Source organism: Periplaneta americana, chromosome 7, assembly GCF_040183065.1.
Source record: "Periplaneta americana isolate PAMFEO1 chromosome 7, P.americana_PAMFEO1_priV1, whole genome shotgun sequence".
Lineage (NCBI taxonomy): Eukaryota > Metazoa > Arthropoda > Insecta > Blattodea > Blattidae > Periplaneta > Periplaneta americana.
Window position 1 is genome coordinate 174,247,021 of NC_091123.1, and position 23,408 is coordinate 174,270,428.

The following is a 23,408-nucleotide window of genomic DNA, read 5'->3' on the forward strand; positions in this document are numbered from 1 at the left end:
ACAACTGAAGGTGTGGAAGCGGTGTACGAGAGAGGCTGTGGTAATCTAGCCGATTATTTTGAAGTTTGTTGGCAGAGGAGGATGATTTATTTTTGTTAGGTGAGTCTGTATTTTTCTTACTCATACAGTCCTTTAATTTTCATTCGAGTATTAAAAATATATAATTTAGCAATTTGTGGCCTTTTCGGTAAGACAGTTTAGCTTATTTTATTGAGTCATATGTGGCAACACTGCAATCATGGTCACGTCTGCGTTCAATAGAAATGGTGGACTGACAATTATCCTACTGGCGTAGTTGTTCATTTAACTTAATTAAAATTTTGCACTTTAAACAATAATTTCAGTACGTGTAGAGCGTGAAAGGTAATTGTTAATTTGTACAAATTCATGGCATTGAATTTAAGCGATATTTTCTTTAGTGATTTTGTATTACTGCAATAATTAACTTATTGGCAAAGTGAATTTTAAGAACCGTTAACTAGTGTACTAGGGGTATGTATTATTAAATATTGCTATACATTTTATATATGGCACCATATTGGGAGTCTTATTACGAATATTACATGCGTTTCCTCGTAATGTTATTAATACACAGTATTATTAATTTTAAAGTTACGTAACGTAAAGTGCAAATGCACACTTGGGAAATCTAAAACGCGCATATTGTAAAGAGCAAAGTCCAAGTTTTATTCTTTTCGCTGTTACGAATTACGACATGTGGTACGCAAATAATACTTGGTAAGCTTGAGCCGCTGTATATCACACTGAAGGAATATTTGGTTTGATAAATAAGTTTTTGGAACGTTTAAGGTATACATCAAGGTATTGTCCACACTATGGAGATAAGATATATAACTGAATACTCTCATATTATTAGTCGAAATTAATTGTATAGTAAGGAGTTTTTCCGATACAAGGGCCGGTAGTGAAGTTATGAGTTTAACATAGGCCTATTATCAGGTGTGTTGCACAATTTGTGTATTATTTGGTCTGACTTGTATTAACTTTGGATGGCAGGTGCAATCAGTGTTCTAAAATTTTCCCTTAACTTTTGCTTTTGACATAGATATAATTCATCGTTTATTGCGTAAGATAATTTATTAAAAAAAATTGATTGGACATGTACCTAGACCCTACTCTGGGAATTTCTCCTAATTCCGAAAGGATCTCTCTTGAAATTTAATCTTGCTATATATATATATATATATATATATATATATATATTTTTTTCATTAAACAAAGAATACTGAACTGTATAAATGATAGCACTGGAATGCTGTTTCGTAGCGATCACTCTGATAATCTAGAAAATGAAAGGGTATAACTCCTCAGTAAGCCATGTTAATGTGTACTTAAGCTGTTATACCACAAATTTGGCTCCACGTAAAATAGGCCTAATTTTTACTCCACTTCTAGGCCTATTGCAGGAATTTTTTGGTCCAGGAAATTATTCGTTTTCACGAAAACATTAGTCTTTTTACGAGTGTTTTTGCAAAAGAGTACTTTCCCTGGATCAAAATTTCAAGCGAAATAATCACGTAACCCATTCGTACTACTATTATGTTTCACTAGCACTCCCTTCTTCGGTTCAACAAACAAACCAAATCTAACCTATCACTGATCCTCTCATATTTATTTTTCCAGATATAGGCCTATGTATATTTGTAAAGTTATGTCATGTCTCAGTTTAATTTCATCATAAAATAACGTTCACAATACGAATCAGATGTCAGTTCCACCTGTTCATAGTGAGATCGAAGATTGAATAGTCCACACCTGTGGAGTAATGATTAGCGTGGCCGCGAAACCAGGTGACCTGGGTTCAATTCCCGATCGGGGCAAGTTACCTGGTTGAGGTTTTTCCGGGGCTTTCTCTGAATCCAATATGAGCAAATGCTGGATAACTTTCGATGCTGGACCCCAGACTCATTTCACCGGCATTATCACCTTCATCTTATTCAGACGCTAAATAACCAAAGATGTTGATAAAGCGTCGTAAAATAACCTACTAAAAAAAGACTGAATAAATATGTTGTTACGTGTTCATTTAGGGAATAGAGTAAACTGCAGAATACCCATGTAAACCTGGCATTACCGAAAACCCCTGGGTAAAGGTAGAAGGAACAGCTTTAGCTGGGTAATGTGCATATATCCAACCCTGTAAAGCAATAAAATTGCATTTCTGAGAGTTTCAGTAACAAAGTAGTGCCATAGCTTTTGTCGGGTGCACTTCCGTACAGGGGCAGTGGCATTTCCTCTAAGGTTAGAGTCCAGTTTAGGTGCGTGTGTGTATGTATGTATGTATGTATGTACTTATTAACACTACAATTGGGTATTCACCTGGGGCAGTGATATATAATATACAATAATTACAATTACATGAGATAAAATAAAATAAACCTAAATGAAATAAAATAAAATAAACGTAAATCTATAAATAGTAGATGCAATAAACCTAAGACTATAATTAAAAACTATTCTATAATAATGCCTACGATAAGCAAAAGTAATTCTAACTTACAAGTACTTCTATTTCACCCAACTATTACCAATTTAAATAATTACATATCAACTAAATTACATATCATCTTAATTACATATCAACTCCATTAATTACATGACACAACTTAAATAATTACACTGCACCTCCAATTACATTTTCAGTCTAATCTTCTCAACCTTTCCTTGAATGTATTGATTTTAAGAGGACCACCCTGAAAGATTGCCGCAGGTAAGCTGTTCCAGTGTACTATTGTGCGGTTAGCAAAGAAGGGCAGCACTGCTACTTACAGACCTGTTACTAAATCTACGTATTACTCTGTGAAAAGATTTATTAAATCTACATACTTAGACTTCAACAAACAAAATTTGATAACACAATCCCAAGGGAAAAAATGGAACTCTCTGCATCAAAATCCACAGTTAATTCCCGATTTACCACGAAAATCGTCTGTAGCTGCATTTAGATTGGCAACAGGCCATGATTGTTTGGCCAAACACCTGCATAGAATTGGAATATATCAGTCCCCTAACTGTCCATTGTGCAACTCAAACCAAGAAATGGATTCGGAACACCTCAAAATCTGTGCTTCAGTGGCTGGTCATGATAATATCTTTGAAAAATATTGGAGTGCAAGAGGTCAAATGACTTTATTGTCAAACGCCTGGCATTAGAAAACAACAACAACCAAAGAAAATTTTGCCATGTCTGTTCTTTGTTTTCTACATTTAAACTTCCTAATATGATCAGTCCTTCCTAAGTATGATGGTGTTGCTAATCTAGCATTGATATCGGTCCATGCTTTGTGCCCCATTTGTGCCTTAAACAATGCGGTGAGTCTGGTTTTTCGTCGCCTTGATTTGAGAAGTTCCCACCCTAAGTCTTTTACTATCTCCTCACCATGTCCCTTCCCCATTTTGACATATTTTGCTGTCTTGCGTTGTGTATTAGGCTAATAAAAAATTAGGGGCTAGAAAATATTGAGAATAGGACGTATGTTTATATGACATTTTTTTCGATTAATACACACCTAAACTGGGCTCTAACCTTAGAGGAAATGCCACTGCCCCTGTATGGAAGCGTGCCCGATGGAGAAAGTAGAATATTTTTATAAATTTGTATAACCCGACTTATCTGAAAAACAAAATGAATGGTAAACTTCTTAGAGAGTAGTGAAAGTTCGATTTTTCCTTATCAAAGGAGTCTTTGTGAATGTTTCATATGGTTATGGTGATTTTTTTATGTAGGCAAAGTATTTTAAAGATTTATCAAATTTGTGTTAATTTAATGGATAGCATGCTTCATGTTCAGGTCTGGATCTTAATCTGCATGGTAGACTATTTAGGAAGAGTTAGAAATTTGTAATAATCTATTCAAAGATCAGTTTTTTTCGGTAGTTGCAAATATGCTAATTCCTAATTTAGTGCAGTACTTAACACAGTAAGCCATTTATATACCAAGACTTCTGTACACCACATGTATTTGACTCTGGAGTATTAGTAATATTGTAAGAACTGAGATTACAGAAACTTTAAAGTACTGAAGTGTAATATGTAGTTACCATTAGTTATCATTAGGGCTATAAAAAGGGAGCAGTTAAAGCTAGTGATGGTACCAAGTATAGCTGCAGCAGGTGGAATGGAGTGAATTTCCCCTACAACTTGATGTAAGCAGCGTACAATCAGTCTGCTTACGTCAAGTTGTAGGGGAAATTCACCCCATTCCACCCGCTGCAGCTATACTCAGTACCATCACTAGCTTTAACTGCTTCCTTTTTATAGACCTAAGTTAGTTATCATAGAATAAATTATTAAAACGTGGTTAAATATGTTTGAAAGACTCGCACAAATCAAATCTGTGATAGAGTTTCATTATGTAGGCCTAGTATTTAAAAGTGACCGTGTCATATATGCAAACATTCTGATATTCATACCGATAATATACAGTATAGAGGATGCCCATGGAGGAAGATAAAATATTTCAGGATAATCTAGTTTGGGTTCAAATATATCAATTTATCGATGTCCAAAGTCTAATGGTTTGGGAGAAATTGACAGGAGAAATATTGGAACATTTTAATTCTGAAGCCAGAAAGGCATCTAAGAAATCTAATTCTTATAGGTGGTCATGAGGAAGAGGAGGACAATGATGATAATGATGAATCCTGAGCTAGTTTAAAAATCTGTAAATACATTATTGCTATGAGACAATGCAACTGGGCAGGTTGAATTTGTGTTGACTTGTTTATTCTCAAGATTCAGTGATTCCTACAAGAAAGAAACAAGTCTTGCTTACTTTCTGATGCAGTTCAACTTTCTTAGGCCTAGTTACTCTCATAATATTGAGTCGCAGTATCAAGATGTGCTGTAATCCCGTGACAAACTCGTTTTGATGGATATGATTTGTTCAGGTTTCGAGCATCCATTATATAAGTGGTTAAAATTGTAAATGCAACCCCTATGTATTTCATGAAAGCACTTAAGGGACATGGAGGTAGAGGTCCATGCTTTCTTGACCTCTGCATATAAGTGGTTAATAATCTTAATTTAGGACATTTTGGTACGTAGCTCATTGCTAGAGCATGGACTTAATCTGTGCACTCTGGTGAGATTTTTATTATTCAGTAGAATTATAGGTTACTTGTGGATGAGAGGATGAAGGTTTTTCTCAGGGTTATCCCATTTTCCGTAACTTCACAACATATTTCATTTCACCAACACATTCCATTTTATACATTTAATTTTATTTAAAAAATGCAGTTCAAGATTGTGTTGGAGCTTGTGATATCAACTTCTTTTTCAAAATATTCGGAACTATGACTGGTACTGATAACAATTATTATAAGTTAGGGAAATCTGGTTGGTATATGGGATGATCTGTCAAATTTGGTGGTTGTTAGGAACCTGGCTGAGCCTTCTTGTGTTATGTTATGTTTTATTTAACGACGCTCGCAACTGCAGAGGTTATATCAGTGTCGCCAGATGTGCCGGAATTTTGTCCCGCAGGAGTTCTTTTACATGCCAGTAAATCTACTGACATGAGCCTGTCGCATTTAAGCACACTTAAATGCCATCGACCTGGCTCGGGATCGAACCCGCTACCTTAGGCATAGAAGGCCAGCGCTATACCAACTCGCCAACCAGGTCGACTTCTTGTGTTATCAGTGGGCTAACATTTCATCTTTTGGGTTTTGATTTTATATTTTTCTCCTCAGAGAATTATAAAGAAATTGTTTTTTTCTGTGCTGCAAAATGGGGTGAATAGGGATGAATTTTTACTATTTTTTATTTATTTATGACAAAAGAGTAAATATAATAATAGTGTTTTTATTTGACCATACTATAATACTGTAATTACATGTAATGTAACTGTATCTTAAGGACATACATTAAAATACTGCTATTCATTATGTTCCAACTAAGCATATGCGATATTGATTTACTTAGTACATTATACAACGAGCCTATAATGGTAATGGCAAGCGAGTTTCATAATTTTCATACGAGCGTCTTAATTACCATTATAGTCAAGTTTCATACGACTTTTTATGCTCGACCATATTGATTTTTTCCGGCAATTGGTGAAATGAATTTGCGAGAATGTGCTTTGTGAAAGGCTGGAAGATGACGGTGAATTGATGTTAATTTGTGTGTTGTTTTTTTCGACTGAGTTTAATATTGTCTAATCTCGTGCTAGTTGTCTTTCGATTGCATATCCGAGAATAATCGATACTTGCGCTTTCATATTGCTACAATGGTATTTTCTGATTGGTGGAACACCTGCACTTTAATGAATAGGTGTACTTTAATGAGGTCCATTAAAGGGCTGCTATCAGGTGTATAATTACTACATTGCGGCATGGTCGAGCGTAAAATATAGTACGCACAATCCAAAATGGCAGGCGCGAGTTTTGAAAGTGACATTGTTCAAATCACTCATATAAACATTAACCTGTCTTCAAATATTCCATTGGGAACCATTCCCCAGTTAAATTTCACAAACTGCACAATTAACAGAGTTATATTTAAAATAAAATCGATTTTTTTACATGTTAATTTTAATATTCTAATAGAGTTCATTTTCTGTGTTTTAATGTGTGTTGCTTTGAGGTTAAAATCTTCAAATTAAAGCCCTGCAAAATATCAATAAATACAGCGTACACGCAAAAGTGCTGCGTGCCTCTCGTCTGTTGCACTAATCGGGAACATGCTGAAAAGACACACATAGTCCCCGTTTCATTATCAGTAAAGTAACAAGGTAAGATATTTGTAAAAACTCGAAACTTAGACATTTAATTTTGGTCGAACAAAAGTAGTCATATGCATCTTGCCTATAATGCTAATTAAGATGCTCGTATGAAAATTATGAAACTCACTTATGCTTGTTTCATAAAAATACTTATGTCTTAAGTGCTAACATTATAGGCTCATTGCATAATATACAGTACTACTATGTTTTTACTCATAACGAGTGAATAAATAAACAAGTTACAATTATATTTACTCTTTGACACGAAAAAATTAAAAATAGTACAAATTCATTCCTATTCACCCCGTTTTAAAGTAGGCCCAGTTAAAGAAATTGAAATTTTTATACCCCCTTCCCTTTCATTAGTACAGACGTTGGTAGTGAAGTGTGGATGTGTAGCGAATAAAACAGAAACGTAATTATTTCGTGAACAGCAAGGAACTGTGTAATGTAATTATTCTTATCTTTTACCTGTCTCAAAAACACATTAAATTTAACCTTTTATGTTTTATGTCTAGCATTTCAATGGTTATTACCAACTTAGACTGACAATTGTTTCTTAACTTACTGGCTTGAGTGTAACAATGTGTATTTCTCTGAATTTTAATATTATTTTTCTTTTTATTTTGTTGAATTTCTTGTCATTCTCGCACAATTTTCCACATAGCTAGTGTAGTACACATCAGTAAATTAAAAAGTATATTTCAAGAGTCGCTGTTGATTTACAGGGCTTGGAAAAAAAAAAAAACACTTGTCTGTGACAAAAGTTTTTACTTGACGAGTGAAAGAAAATTTGATTTTTAATTTCTCTTCTGTAGTTTGACAATGCTCACCAGTGTAATTTTTGCCTAACTGCTGAGGCACCATAAAATTATTAAAACCCTGTTGATCAATTTTCATAAACAGAAATTTAAGTATATTTTTCACTATATCTAGTCCAAGAATGGGTCTGTATAGGGGTTGCTACTTGGGAGTGACTGTATTTGTAAATTTTGCATATCAGTTGCATAGAAAAGGGCCCTTATCTAATTAATTTTTCGTCGTTTTCAGGGGTTCAAAATGAACATCATTTCTTCATTAAGGTCAGCTGTATGGAAGACAGGGGGACTGAAATTCTTGCAGAGTTTTTCAGTTATTAGGAATGAAACAGAAAGAAGCTATTATGGAATTACAAAAACATTTAATTTAATTAATGCGGGCTTCCCATTTCTGAAGAATGAAGGCTTACAATTATTAACTCCCAAAGTTCCCATTATTTCACCATCTTGTGGGTTTAAAGTGAAAGGAAAACTGAAAAGAAGGTGCAAGGATTGTTACTTTGTTGTGCGAGACAGGAGGATGTATGTGATTTGTGAGACTCATCCACGCCATAAGCAGATGGCCATGAAGGCACCAGATAAATGTAACTGGATGTTATCACATGCAACACAGAGTAAAGTCAGACCATATTAAGTGTGTTGTAGCATTGTATTGGAAACCACTCTTGTCATGTAAACTAGGAAGTAATAATAAAAATGGAATTCTAATTATGATAGAGTTTGCATATTTCAGCGCTTATTACTTGAAGGAATCATTATATCATTCGTGACAAGTGACCTTTAAGAATACATGTAAGTTGTATAGTGTAATTTATATTTTTTAAATATCAATCAATCAAACTCCTGTATCTCCTCATGAGGAGCATAGGGCATTCACAAAGTGCCTCCATCGGACCCTATTTGTAGCCAACTTCTTTACTTAGCTCCATGTTTTCCCCTCCCTAGCAATTTCCTCCAAAACTGTTCTCTTCCATGTATTTTGGCCTTCCTCTTGTTCTAGTATTTAGTAGTATTTATTTAGTAGTAGTAGTAGTATTTATTTATTTAACCTGGTAGAGATAAGGCCGTCAGGCCTTCTCTGCCCCTCTACCAGGAGATTCCAACTACAATATGAACAATAAAATTACAATTAGTATTAAATTTACAATTACAGTAACAAATAACATTACAATTAGTATTAAATTTAGTTACAATTACAATAAAATCAAAGTACGAAAAGATTACCTGAATAATTAAAGCTAGATAATTTATCATAGAGAAACAAAGAATATTTTATATTTACTGAATTACAAATTAAATCTAGAATAACAAAATTGTATAGTGATGAAATTACTGAATATTGAAATATTTTGTGATGGATTAAAGAAACTATTTACAAGAAATCAATTACTGACCAAGTGCCTAGTAAGTTTTCGTTTGAATTCAATTTTATTTCGACAGTCCCTGATGCTAGCAGGTAGCGAATTCCAGAGTCTTGGCAGGGCTATTGTGAAAGAAGATGAGTATGAGGAGTATACCCTGGGGGTTCCAATCCAAAGCCAGTCTTTCTACTGCTCCATCTTCTTTCCTGATTGTGTGCCCTATCCAATTCCACTTTCATCTTTTGATTTCTATTGTGATTTCTTTCTGATTTTTTATCTTCCATAGTTCTGAGTTTGTGATTATATCTGGCCATCTAATTTTTAAGTTTCATCGTAAACATCTGTTAACAAATGTTTGCAGTTTATTTTGTATAATTTTACTTGTTTTCCATGTCTCACAGCCATATAATAAGACTGATTTCACATTATTGTTAAAGATTTTAATTTTTGTAGATCTAGATATAATATAAGATTTCCATATTGGGTACAACTGGACAAATGAACTATTTGCATTTTTTATTCGGTTCTTTACATCCTCAAAGGCTCCACCATCCTTGTCAATTATACTACTCAAATATTTAAATTCTTGAACAGTATCAATGTTATTATTATTTATTATAACTTTGTCTTTTTACTATTCAATCTCATTTCTTTAGTTTTCTTTACGTTTATTTTCATATGAGCCCCTTTTATCACTTCTAGTAAAGTATTAACTTTATTCTGCTTTTTTTTTTTTTTTAATATGATGTCATCAATTTTATTTTTCGTCTTACCTTTACTATAATGGGTTTTTTGCTGTCTACTCAGAAAAAAATCTGAAAATTTTCATGACTTGGCCATGTTACTGGTACTAAAGTATTTGTTTTTTTTTTTTTTTCCTTTGGCTTATGTGATACCTAGGGACCGGATTTTTATGCACTAAAAACATTTAAAATATGCATGCAACTATGCACTAAAAAATGAGAAAATATGCACCAAAAATGAAACAATTTGCACTTAAAAATGTATTAACACATGACTTGGGTTTGACCTGTGTAAGTAGTAGTTATTGTGGTGAGCTATTCGTCTGCCTCTCCTTTGCCGCAATATGTGGAGCAGTTCTTGAATGCTGTTAAAGCTGAAATTTCTTCTCACTTCTCACTTCCTTTGAGCAAACTTTACAGACAAGACAACACCATCTGTTGAATAGTCACTATCATCCGACACCCATTGGTTTTTTAAATACACACTGTTAGACTTTTCTTTAGGCATTTTCGTAAACGAAAGCTTAAAGACAAAAGCAACACACTTGCTGAAGAGGTTTATAAAAATCAACCCTCTGGGGCTACTGTGTGCTATGATGATCAAAGGAATGCAGGAAATCCCACTCCCCTCCCTTTGTAAATTATTCTGTTACCTGGAGACTAGGAAATAACTGGCAAGGGATATCCAAAACAGAGGAAAAACCAAATTATTAGAGACTAGGCCTATTGAAATTGTCCTTAATTTCAAACATATATGCTGAAATGTGTTATGTTTAGAAAATGCAAATGCATTTGCATATGCAGTGTTAAAAAATCCGGTCCCTAGTGATAACATTTCAGCAATTGCAGTGTTTATAATAAATGCTACAACGGAAATAATAATACCAACATTATTATATTTATTTTATTTATCATCTATTGATGCCAAGTGACATACATTTCTACTAGTTTTTAGGAGGCCTTATGAATTGTTGTTTAGTCAACTGTTAACAGGTTTGAACCTCACAAGTGATACCAAGACTCCACTTATGAGGCAACTAAGCTAGGAGATAATGGGGTAGGGTGCCCAGTTCCTTTCCCCCTCCATTCCATACATCGCTGACTAGCTACATATTACACTAATCAGACTTCAAATGTATACAAACAGTTGTTCTTCCTCTGACACCTATCGTCAAGTGAGATGTACTGCCTGATAATAGATATATACATGTCAGCCTGAACATCAGTCAGAAGCATTATGAAGAATGATTGTATTCAAAGTCACATGTAGGAGTTCTCTTTTAAAATTGAATATCAGACCTGAATATGAAAAAAGCTGTCACTGTCCATGATTTGGAATCACATTGAGTTACAGTACCATGTACACTTGAAACTGGCCGGTATCTTGAATATTGTTAAGAGTCCTGTTCAGATGAGTGCGTGGTTCACAAGAGTTTCCATGCACTTAATAACCTCCAGGCGTGCTTGTAAGAGAATAGTGGTTATTATTATTGTATCTCCAATGGGGGGTAGCCCTATTTTACATATGTATGCTAGGGCTATAGTTTTACACAAAAAATATTCCTAACCATAAAACAAATTGAAAAGAAAAATAAATTAGCTTACACAATGGAAATAAAACCTAAACAATCCGTAATTTAAACATTGCGATTGCAAATCAAACATCAGTCATCAATTGAGGCATACAGAAAATAGTTACAACACATAAAGAAAACATTTCTTATAGCGGTACTCTATAACACAATTAAGCAACTTTCCCTAACATACATCATAAATTAATACACAATAGTCACACAAACACAATCAAGCATCCCTTAACTATGACTCACATACACAACAAATCAAGCATCCTCTACAACACATACACTTCAACATAATAACCATACATTTAAAAGTTACAAATTTGGCTGCAAAAGAATATATAGGACACTGTTACTAAATACTGTTATTTCTACAAGGTCTTAAATACACCTGTAATAAATATGTGAAATTCCTTTATGCAACATTGCTTCAGAAGAACTTTTGTAATTGGTGGTGAGAAAGTTGTATCGCACATGCTAAGGTGGGTTTCTAGCCGGTATCTCTTGCGTTCCTGTAGTGGGCACTGAAATAACAGGTGGTTAGGCTTGTACACTTCCATGCAGGAAAGCTGGTATATACATTTGATCTCCTTCTGTTGACATCCTTGTATTTTTTCTTATTATTTTTATCAAATTGTAATATCAGTTAAAATGGCTAAAGTTGATTGATTTTATTTATAAATGCTTAAAAGTATGATGAACATGACATTTGCAACTGCTACACATGGACTTAATGGAAGAATTGGTATGATAATGTGAGCAGAATGCATTCAGACATACCATAAAAGCTTCTAAATTACACACTGATGGGAAGACGAAATATGAACAGACTGTAGAAATGTTGGTCAGATGAGCTGAATCAGGAGGTAGTGGCATAATCTGTACAGAATTGCGTAATGATATTGATAATGACAAAAATTGCAAAAAAGGACTATTCGAAACAGTTCAACCATTAACATATATTATACAGTATTCTGTGGCAATAAAAACCTTGCTAACTTTAGAAATTGGATATCTATCTGCCTTGGAGAGGACCACATTGAGGTGATATAGTTCAGTGACAAAGGGATTCAGAAGGTCATTGCAGATGTTTCTTTTGACATGGCTTACTCATAACATAAGATTTTTATTTGTTCTGCATAAACGTAATGAGGAAGTACCATATTTACTCGGTTATAGGACTCCATCACTGTAGTATCCCTCTTACTTTAAGTCAGAACACGAAATTTTGCAATAATTTTGTTTTTATTAAATATCTATATCTTGGGTCATGAAATAGGCCTACTAAAAGAGCGTATTTTTAATTCCCTCTCAAACCAAGTGATTTTATGAAGTTCTCCAATTTTGGAAGTAAAAATGGAGGAAAAAAGAGAAGTATTATAGTCTAGTAAATACTGTCCACGTGTGTTGGACTATTATTTTTTATATGAAACATGTTAGTATAGTAGTCGAAACACCCATGACAACATGTACACTTTGTGGCAAAAAAAGAATGGATGGCCGACAGTTTATAAGTTCCATATACATAATATTGCACATGCTCATCTCGTCAAAGCCATGGTTCAGCAGTCGACACATAATTGAACCATTTAAATTTGCTGTATTTTGTTTAAGAGTTTGAATTATATTATGAAATCGAATGGAGGGCTGATTCTAGACACATTGGAGTCTCAGAAGATTGAAATAATAATAAAATTAATAAATACAAAATCTATTGAAATGAATATTAAGAGGAAAACCACATATTGTGTCGATCTGGTAGTACCTATTTCAGTAGCATAGATTGTTATGCATGGCTCTACAAAACATGTTATTGAGAGAAGTTTGAAGGCACCCCTGTGTCTGAACTCAACGTGGCATCCAACTTTGTCAGTTCCTCACACACCACTAGGAGACGTTTTAGAAAGAGTGGCATAAGGGTCATTGAGCTGTGGGGAAGGAACATTTGAAGATGGAGAAAATCGTTGATCGTCTAGCAAATGCTACTCTCCGACAGGACTTTGATTGGGAAAATATCATTTTCTCCGACGAGGTAATTGTCTCCAGTAGTGGAAATGCTCCTGCTCTAGTTTATTATAGGATTCATGGATACATGGGAGGAGGTAGCTATGAATGTAGACCTGTTCCACAATCTTATGGACTCTGCCGTGCAGAATGACAGCTGTGGACGCAATTGGTTTGTGAACGAGATACTAGTCCCCACCACAGCTTATTTTTATGTATCTGTTTATTTATTTATATTTGATGTACTTGCGGTCTTTTAGGAAGTGAATCAACTTTATTTTTGTTCATAGAAGTCAGATCTCACCTATTAATAGCCCACAGGCATTGGGCAATAATATTTTTACAAAGACAGGCATAACAAAGCTTATTAACTCATGCCATTTAACATTTAGAATATATTGATTAAAAACTAAAATAATATGGCATGACTTTCTATTGATACTTCACTTTCCTTTATACACTAAACCCGTGAACCAAATAGGCTATAAGTGTACTGAGTGGTAGTGGTGGTATTTCATTTAATGATGTTTTCGAAATCCAACATAATATACGAGACGTTTTATCTGAGAGTTGAATTCGAAATGTGTGCAATTTTAATTACAGCTCTGAAATTTTGTGCATGGTTTTATTTTCAAAGTAACTTTGGAGAATATTATTGGCCTACTATAATAATAATATTTTCTTGATCCTGTACAATGATGTAAATCAATACAGGACAAGTCAACTTAACATAATACCTGATATTATAATATTAATACCTAGGGTTGCCAACTTTTTTAAAAGAAAATACGGGAGACTAAGGAATCGACAAAATTTCACATAGAAAATTGACAAATTATTCAGTTTCTTAAAAACAACTTTATTTACACTTTGGCAGCTAGGCTTAAATTAAGAGTATTTTGAGACAGATTTTTTATTGTGTAATACAGTAAAACCCCGATAAGATGCTGTTCAAGGGACCGGTTGTAAAACGCATATTAACCGGGACCGTGTATTAGGCAGGTATACTAATTTGGACTTATATACAGTATCTATTAGCATTTTTCTTTGTTGAAATACATGATTCATGAAAGGTAATACAGTATTACTCCATTATGTAATTACTGTACTGTATGTCAAAGACATTTACAATATGTACTGTACTTAATTCTTTTGGAAAAAAAAAAGCCATTTATAGTTGTTTGCCATGTGCGTGTTCTCCAAGTCCTCATGTTTACCACACTTCAGTTTCTGCGATTACATCCTCCCAACGTCGCACCTGTAGTGATTGAGTCGCGATTTTTTATTACCGTTCTTAATGTCGATGATGGGATTCCTAATGCATCAGAGAGTTGTTTCTGAGTAAGAGTACTGTTCTCAACATACTTCCGTAAGATTTTCAATTTTTCCGGCACAGAAAGGGCTTTTCGTATAACACTCATTGTAATCACATTTACAGACACTCCAATACACTAAAGGACAACAAACTGTCCAGCAAAAATTTCCAGAATTTTATTACGGCCGAGTGAGGAATGCTGTTTGAGAGAGAGGGTTAGCAAGAGGGTGAGGTATTGTAACTGTATGTGGGCTTTAACCACGCAGATAAGGTGTCGAATAAGAGAGCGTAACAAGAGGACGGGGTATACTAAGGTATGAAGTATGAAGGTTTAAATGCGCAGGTAAAGGGTCGAATACCAATACTTTCAGGTTAATGGCACCAGTGAGTTCAATGACCAAGATGTTTCATTGCTGAAAATTACATCGAAAATATTCCACAAAAACAGCATATTATGCGGGACTTGAGCACAACAAACGGGATATTTTATAAAGGCATTATATATGAAATGTGCAGGGACTGAACAAAAAAAGCGTATTACATGGGATAGTATAATAAGCGGGCGCGTCTTGTCGAGGTTTTACTGTAGTTGAATTAGACTACAGTTTGCAGCGCTGATTTGATTAGATGTGTTGTGCTCCTGTTTCGAACAGCTGTCCAATTATTGTTCATGAAATGAAACATCCTCTTTGTATGAGCATTACTACTTGGTATGCTTGAAACAAAACTAGCCAGTTTTTCCAAATTTATAACATTAACATGGTTTGATTTTAAACGGGTGAGCACAAACACATTTCTGGCAAGTATTACCTTCTAAAAAGGCTGCATATTTTAATGTGTTTCTTGAACAACAAAATTAATCATATAAATCATTCACGGCAAAATCAAATGTTTAGAATAAAAATTTTTATATAATGCAAAAATAAGGGAGAAAAATGCTCGAAGAGAAGAATAATATAGGAGCCAGGAGTCTGTTAAAAATTAGGGAGAAATATGAGAGATCCCGGGAAATACGAGAGAGTTGACAACCCTATTAATACCTACGATATACAGGGTGGGGCATAGGAACCAAGTGTTTTTAAAATCACCATAAAATAGTTAGTTTTTGTTTTCAACACACTTTATTGGTAGAACAACGTTTGTGAGAACATACCATTTCAAATATGAGCGAAAAATTACATCTGGCATGTGATGTCCGTCTGTGTTGACGCATTGTTGAAGCGCTGATGAAAATTGACCTCTGTTCTTTCTAGGAGATCTCTGTTGCAATAGTTTTTAATAAATGAATCGATTTCTATTAAGTTTCGATCCGAAAAATTCTAACATATTCAATTACGATATGGGCTGAATGTTAGTCGCTTCTTCTTTGTAACTCAGGGATGAAAAAGGTATGAATTGTCTCAATGTAATGCACAGAGTTTACAGTAATTGTAATCCCATTTTCTTGAAAAAAGTAGGGACCGATGACGCCAAACTGTCCCACCACGCACCAAACTGTTTCTTTAGGACTATGCATAGGTTTTTCGTGTAAATGACGCGGATTTTCAGCATCCCAATACCGAAAATTTGATCTGTTAACGGCTCCATTAAGATGGAAATGGGCTTCATCACTCATTGCAACCATCATGTTTTCATACTGCTCGCGGAGTGCAAGCATTTCCTGTGCGAAATTCACTGTTGGGGGTAATCCTTTACATTGAATTTCTGCACAACCACCCATCTTGTATGGGTGTAAATGTAAATCGTCATGCAAAATCCGTCTTACCGTACGATTGCTGATTCCAAGTGCAGCTGAATGTCTATGAGCAGAAGGACCTGGGCTGCGCATTATCACTTGTCTGACTCAAAATTTTCTGGAGTACGCTACGCACTCTGCGTTGGGGGCCGGGGGGTTTATTCTTCAGTATTGCGCCTTTTGGTCAAAGATTTTTAACCCAACATAAGATTGTGTCACCCAAGGGAACAGAATCATTGCGATTAATATTGAATCTGTAGCAAAATTCACGCGGTATCGCGGTCACCGACACGCCATTCCTAACAAAATAATCATACGCAAACTTGCGTCCACTGCTCCATGATGCCGACTGCAGGTGAAATGCTATGAGCCACGGAATGGAATGTCACATGCCGCATGTCATAACGACCGAGTATAAGCCATTCCAAAAACACTTGGTTCCCATGCCCCACCCTGTATAATCTTATGTACATTAGAATTAGTGTCGTTTATTTTAATGTAATATTAATTTTTTTCTTTTCAGCACAGCAGTGTCAAGAAAACAATTCCAATAGCTGATAGTTAAAATTCAACGATATAGACTATTACAAAATCCATACCATTGGTTCCAGAAAGAAATTGTCATTGTTAAGGACTGGCGTGTTAAAATATCAAAGTATTTTAACAATTAGGTGATCTGTTACATTGGTTTAAAGAAAATTTAGCTTAGATCTGTGTTAAAAAAGCGAAACATACATTTTCTAACAGAAAAGATAGGAAGTTTTCACAAATTAGAGTCTGCACGTAATCACAGAATTAAATTTCTACATTTCATTGAATCGCTTAATGCCTGTTGGTATACAATATTTCTGAAAGATTACTTGTTATACTTAAGAAAATAAAATTGATCAGTTTCCATCATGAATGATTCTTATAGTGATGCAACAGACAACTTCAGTGATTCCAAATTTGACATAAGTGATGGCCTCCGTCACCGGTCTGTAGGTCACAATGAGAAATCATCGCAATTTGAAGATACGAAAGATGTTTTCAGTGAGACTTCTGAGAACGATGGTGAGCTGTGCAATCCACTGTTAAGTACTCCTGAGGAGGAAGAAGATGAAAATGATTGTGAAACCACAGACGTACTGAAGTCTGGTTTATTATCAGATGAAATAGATCTAGGAGCACTTGCACATAATGCAGCAGAACAGGCGGAGGAATTCGTGCGTAAAGTGTGGGAGGCGTCATGGAAAGTGTGTCACTTCCATAATTTGCCTCGCTGGTTACAAGATAATGACTTTCTCCATGCTGGACATCGTCCGCCATTACACAGTTTCTACGCCTGCTTCAAGAGTATTTTTCGCATTCATACAGAGACTGTAAATATTTGGACACATCTTTTAGGTTGTGTTGCATTTATTGGGGTAGCAACATACTTCTTAACACGCCCTAGTGTTGAAATTCAGCTACAAGAAAAATTAGTATTTGCTGTATTTTTTGCTGGTGCTATCCTCTGTCTAGGATTATCCTTTGCCTTTCACACCGTGCATTGCCATTCAGAATTTGTAGGAAAACTATTCAGTAAATTAGATTACTGCGGTATTGCAATGCTAATAATGGGCTCTTTCCTTCCTTGGTTATATTACAGTTTTTATTGTCACTACCAACCAAAACTTATCTACCTGAGTATTGTAATTTGTCTTGGAATAATTGCTATCGTGGTGTCTCTGTGGGATAGATTCAGTGAGCCAAGATACAGACCGCTACGTGCAGGCATATTTATGGGATTTGGCCTCAGCGGTGTGATCCCTGCTGTCCATTACGCAATTTCAGAGGGATGGTTTAATGCTATATCTCAAGCATCTCTGGGGTGGCTCATACTTATGGGCTGTTTATATATCTTAGGAGCTATTTTATATGCTCTGAGAGTACCTGAAAGATTTTTTCCAGGCAAATGTGACATCTGGTTTCAGAGTCACCAAATATTTCACGTGCTTGTCATTGCAGCTGCTTTTGTTCATTATCACGGCATATCAGAAATGGCAATGTACAGGATCACTGTTGGAGGATGCACGGCACAGAGTGCCATGGCTTTCTGATATTTGCATGTGATGAATTATCCTGATATGGAAGCTGATACTTAAAAAAAATCTCATTATTACTTATTATTGAATTGTTGGGGGTGAAAAGCTCATACTATAAATGAGGGTTTATATTCTTTATTATTTAGTTGAAAATTTGTAGTTCACTTAATAGTTAATTCTATTCAATTGTGATAGTAGATATAATAGAATCATGCTGTACAAAGGAACTGGTAGTGATAACATTGAGGGTTAGGTGCTGTTGTTAATTCTTAATACAGTCAAACCTCCATATAACGATATTTGCAGGCCCTAGGAGGTTGTATTGTTATATTGAGGGTCTGTGATTTATCACATTGGATAAAAATTGCAAGCAGAGTACCATTTAACCTATGGGATAATACTAGGAGATAACATATAAAGGGACTAAATATAATAAATCACACATTTATGTACTTACATATTGCAGAAGTAGATATAATACAGTACAGTATTACTGCAGACATCTATTTTTGACAGAAATCTGAAATTTTTCTTTGCTTTTTGCTCTTGATAGCCTCTTTAATAAACAAAGCAATTAGTTGTTCCTTTGTAACACACTGAAGAGAACTTGCAGCATACTGAATTTATTCTATGTGCCCAAGCAGTTCTAAATAAGATACATTTTTGGTTCCTACATCATTATCATCACAATCATCTGAGGAGCATCGTTTCAAAACGTGTTATGTTCCCAAATTCTAATTTTACAGGAAACAATAAAAACGTTTCTCTCCTAAAGTGTTTTGAATATGTATAAAAATGAACTGCCATCGTGTTAATATAGACATTTATAACTAATACTGATAAAATCTGAAATGTGTTTCCTATTACAATGCGGAGCAATTTGACTTTTAATTTGTTACTTAATACGTTTTGAAACAAGACAAAGAATTTAATACGTTTTGATCCAACACCTTTTGTTTCTTACACAATGCTGTTTCATTTATTTATCTTCTTCACACAGATGTCATTTATTATTTGTTATAAAGTAACAGAAATGGTTATTTGAGATTAAAATTGTGTGTTCCATATTTATTATCAACGAAATAGGCCTATCATAAATTACACTAGTGTACTAACAAAATTGAACTACATTGTTTCTTTGTACCCTTTAGTCTAAAATGAATACACATAAGTAATATAATTATGAAAATACAGTCTTTCAGAGTCTTTCAAAACCTGATTCTTCATGAAGATGTTCACCATGTTCGTTATTTTCAGTAGAAGATCCTGTATCAATGCTGAGGCAGAAACATAGTACCCCACATCATCCAGTTCTTCCCAACTATCTCCAAATCTCACACATCGTTCTTCTTAGTTTAGTAAGATTTGTGAATCTGTTTTTCTTCTTACTCCTCATTTTATAATACGAGCGTCTACTTTGAAAGGATCATCATAACTAAATGTGGGTTCTATTTTCAAAGTAACCTCTAATTTTCCATTTTTATAGATCCTTTTCAACGTAACCCTTTTCATATCCTTGATTGCGTCAATCTTTTGTACTGTGAAGCTAGAGATTTATAATCTCGAATTGTCCAATTTCCTCCTAGAGTTTTAAGGGAATCCACTGTTTCATAAAAAAAAACCTATATTCATGAGGGGTAATATTATTTTGGCTTTATTGCGCAACGTTTTCTCCATAACTCTGACAAGTCCATCAGGCAGTAAAAATGAATGGCCCCGCACTGGAAAATGCATTACAACTTCGGAAATGTGTGGAGGTGCCTTGCTTTGGAACCAAAAAGGAAGGACGTGTACTATGTGCATGTTTTTGTTTTGCCCGCTTCAACTGTCAAGGAAAGTCGTGTGCAAGTAACATCCTGCTCAAAACTAAGTGCTCCGAGAAATGACATTCCTCCTGATGCCACTTCATTTGCCCCTCTTCCAGACTGAATTTCGTTCCATGTATAGAATGTTGGGAACTTTGTGGGAATGATGCACGGTGAATTGGATACCATTAGTTGTAGAAAGGTCCAGTTTTCCCCATTGTGTGTCTATGGAAATGCATGTAGTTTAGAATATAATATTATCTCAGACTGTGATATTTAATTCAGTTTATTGTAGTAACACAGCTGATGTACTTACCTTGCTTCCATTTCGCGATTCCTTTTTGTTTTTGTTCTCAGCTTTTTCCTGATCCTCTTTGATCTTTCTCCAACTACTGCATAACCATCCATTTTGCACAAAAGTAGTAAGCAACCATTATTCATTGCATCGTTCACAGATGCTTACTACTTGGGAAAAAATGCGGCATTTCGTTCAGGTCAACCAAGAAAGAAAAACGGTTGGGAATTTAATACGATTTGAACCGATCAGTTTCGCGAACATAACACGATTTGATCCGACGCATCAGAAAACGCATACAAAAAATACAGAATATAATACGAAATGCTCCAATTTTGTTATGATATATGATAGAAAACATGGTTATAAGCGCGAAATCGCATCAAACTAAATTTCGATGGAGGGGGGACTTCACACGTTTTGAAACGACACTCCTCATCTGTAGAATCTTCATCTTTGCTGCCTTTTATCTTCCCATCCTTCACTTCTGCAATTATACATTCATCACTGTACTCTGTAAACACTATTATACCATTATTCACAGACACATAAACCATTTTATTGTAGTACTGTCCACATCATCTGAAACTGATCTTCAATCGTTTTTGTGCTGGATCAAATTTGTCGCTTGTAACACTTTCCTCATTTTCTTTTCCTTTTTTTAAGAAAAGTAGTCCATGTAGATTGTGAAAATTCATATTTTTGTGAAATTGCTTTCTGTTTTATTTATTCATCCAAATCTTTAAATGCAGCCAGTTTAGTTTTCAAACGTATTGATTTTCATTTAGCAGAAGCCATCGCCATGCCTACTTACTCCCACCTCATCACCTATACACTGGAAAATAACTATAAAGACTGGTAACACGTCCATCCCTTTGTAGAAATTCCCACTGTCTGGTAAATAAGTCCAAGCTGCCGATTTACGAAAAATCTTGAAGTTAAAAATATATATATCATTGTAACAGGGTGTTCCTAAAATTGCTTCATCGCTATAATGAGGGATATTTAATGTTATTTATATAGAAAATTTGCCGGAACTGTGAAAAAATATTGTTTAATGCAGGTTTATCGTCATATCGATCTTCGTTGTATAGAGGTTTGACTGTATCATTATAGTGAGTTATAATACAATTATTAAAAATTTAAAAGTTTATATCAGTTACTTAATATGAAATAATTTTATAATTTTTTTCTGTGTTAACAGGGAAAAAAAAAAAAAATCAATATTTTAGTCAAATTGTTTGAGAGAGATTCGCACATAATTTATTTAAGCGTTGTAAACATCAAAGCATTTACATTTGAAATAATAAATATAAATTTATTCAAAAGTGTGTGTAATTTTTATATAACCATTACCCATAGTTATATGGTGGTATGTTTGTAAGTATGTTCCTAATTAAGACTGGCTAATAACAGTTAATGATATGTTGGGTTATTGTGTAACCATATATAGGGTGATTCACGAGGAGTTACCACCACTTATGGAGCTTATTTTCGAAGACATTTTCAGCAAAAGATGTCATATAAACATGTGTCCTGATCTCAATATTTTCAGAGTTACACTAATTTAAAGTTGTTAGTAAAGGGTAAAAGAATATTACAAAGAGAATGAACTATTCAGAAATATATTTTTTAATGGCTAGTTTTCTGAAACATTTTTATGAGTTCGTAATTGTTTTCTACAGATTCTTTTCTTCAATTTTTAACTATACATTACACAATTCTTATGCACTTATCACAACAATTGTTACAAATCATACGATTTTAAGAACTTGATTATTTACAGTTTCATAGTCTTAGAGAATTTACAAGTACCAGAACAGTGGAAGGAGTCCATAATCGTACCTATTTTTAAGAAGGGAGACAAGACTAACTGTAGTAACTTTCGAGGAATATCACTTTTGTCGACGTCGTACAAAATTTTGTCGAATATCCTTTTGAGAAGATTAACTCCATATGTCGATGAAGTTATTGGCGATCATCAGTGTGGTTTTAGGCGTAATAGATCGACTATTGATCAGATTTTTTGTATTCGACAGATATTGGAGAAAAAATGGGAGTATAAGGGTACAGTACATTAGTTATTCATAGATTTCAAAAATACGTATGACTCGGTTAAGAGAGAAGTTTTATATAATATTCTTATTGAATTTGGTATTCCCAAGAAACTAGTTTGATTAATTAAAATGTGTCTTAGTGAAACTTACAGCAGAGTCCGTATAGGCCAGTTTCTATATGATGCTTTTCCAATTCACTGCGGGCTACAGGGAGATGCACTATCACCTTTACTTTTTAACTTCGCTCTAGAATATGCCATTAGGAAAGTTCAGGATAACAGAGAGGGTTTGGAATTGAACGGGTTACATCAGCTTCTTGTCTATGCGGATGATGTGAATATGTTAGGAGAAAATCCACAAACGATTAGGGGAAATGCGGAAATTCTACTTGAAGCAAGTAAAGAGATAGGGTTGGAAGTAAATCCCGAAAAGACTAAGTATATGATTATGTCTCGTGACCAGAATATAGTACGAAATGGAACTACATAAAAATTAGAGATTTATCCTTCGAAGAGGTGGAAAAATTCAAATATCTTGGAGCAACAGTAACAAACATAAATTACACTCGGGAGAAAATTAAACGCAGAATAAATATGGGAAATGCCTGTTATTATTCTGTTGAGAAGCTTTTGTCACCTAGTCTTCTGTCAAAAAGTCTGAAAGTTAGAATTTATAAAACAGTTATATTACCGGTTGTTCTGTATGGTTGTGAAACTTGGACTCTCACTTTGAGAGAGGAACAGAGATTAAGGGTGTTTGAGAATAAGGTTCTTAGGAAAATATTTGGGGCTAAGAGGGATGAAGTTACAGTAGACTGGAGAAAATTACACAATGCAGAGCTGCACACATTGTATACTTCACCTGACATAATTAGGACCATA

At 34.5% G+C, this 23,408-nt stretch overlaps 1 protein-coding gene and 1 long non-coding RNA gene across 8 annotated transcripts in view; one reads left to right on the forward strand and one right to left on the reverse strand.

Moving 5' to 3' along the window:
• LOC138703765 (adiponectin receptor protein-like) lies at positions 1 to 21,798 on the forward strand. Of its 7 annotated transcripts, none has more exons than XM_069831927.1 (2): positions 1 to 99; positions 16,828 to 21,798. In XM_069831927.1, the coding sequence occupies exon 2, from the start codon at positions 17,204 to 17,206 to the stop codon at positions 18,383 to 18,385; it is 1,182 nt and encodes a 393-aa protein (XP_069688028.1). In that variant the 5' UTR covers positions 1 to 99; positions 16,828 to 17,203; the 3' UTR covers positions 18,386 to 21,798. The 7 variants fall into 7 exon arrangements, with proteins under 7 accessions (XP_069688028.1, XP_069688026.1, XP_069688031.1 ...); XM_069831925.1 differs by lacking the exon at positions 1 to 99 and adding an exon at positions 228 to 363; XM_069831930.1 differs by lacking the exon at positions 1 to 99 and adding an exon at positions 388 to 492.
• LOC138703767 (uncharacterized) overlaps positions 11,708 to 23,408 on the reverse strand; it is an 18,197-nt gene continuing 6,496 nt past the window's right edge. The window contains exon 3 of the long non-coding RNA XR_011333262.1: positions 11,708 to 11,774. This is a non-coding gene — a long non-coding RNA (uncharacterized lncRNA). The remainder of the gene's footprint in view (positions 11,775 to 23,408) is intronic.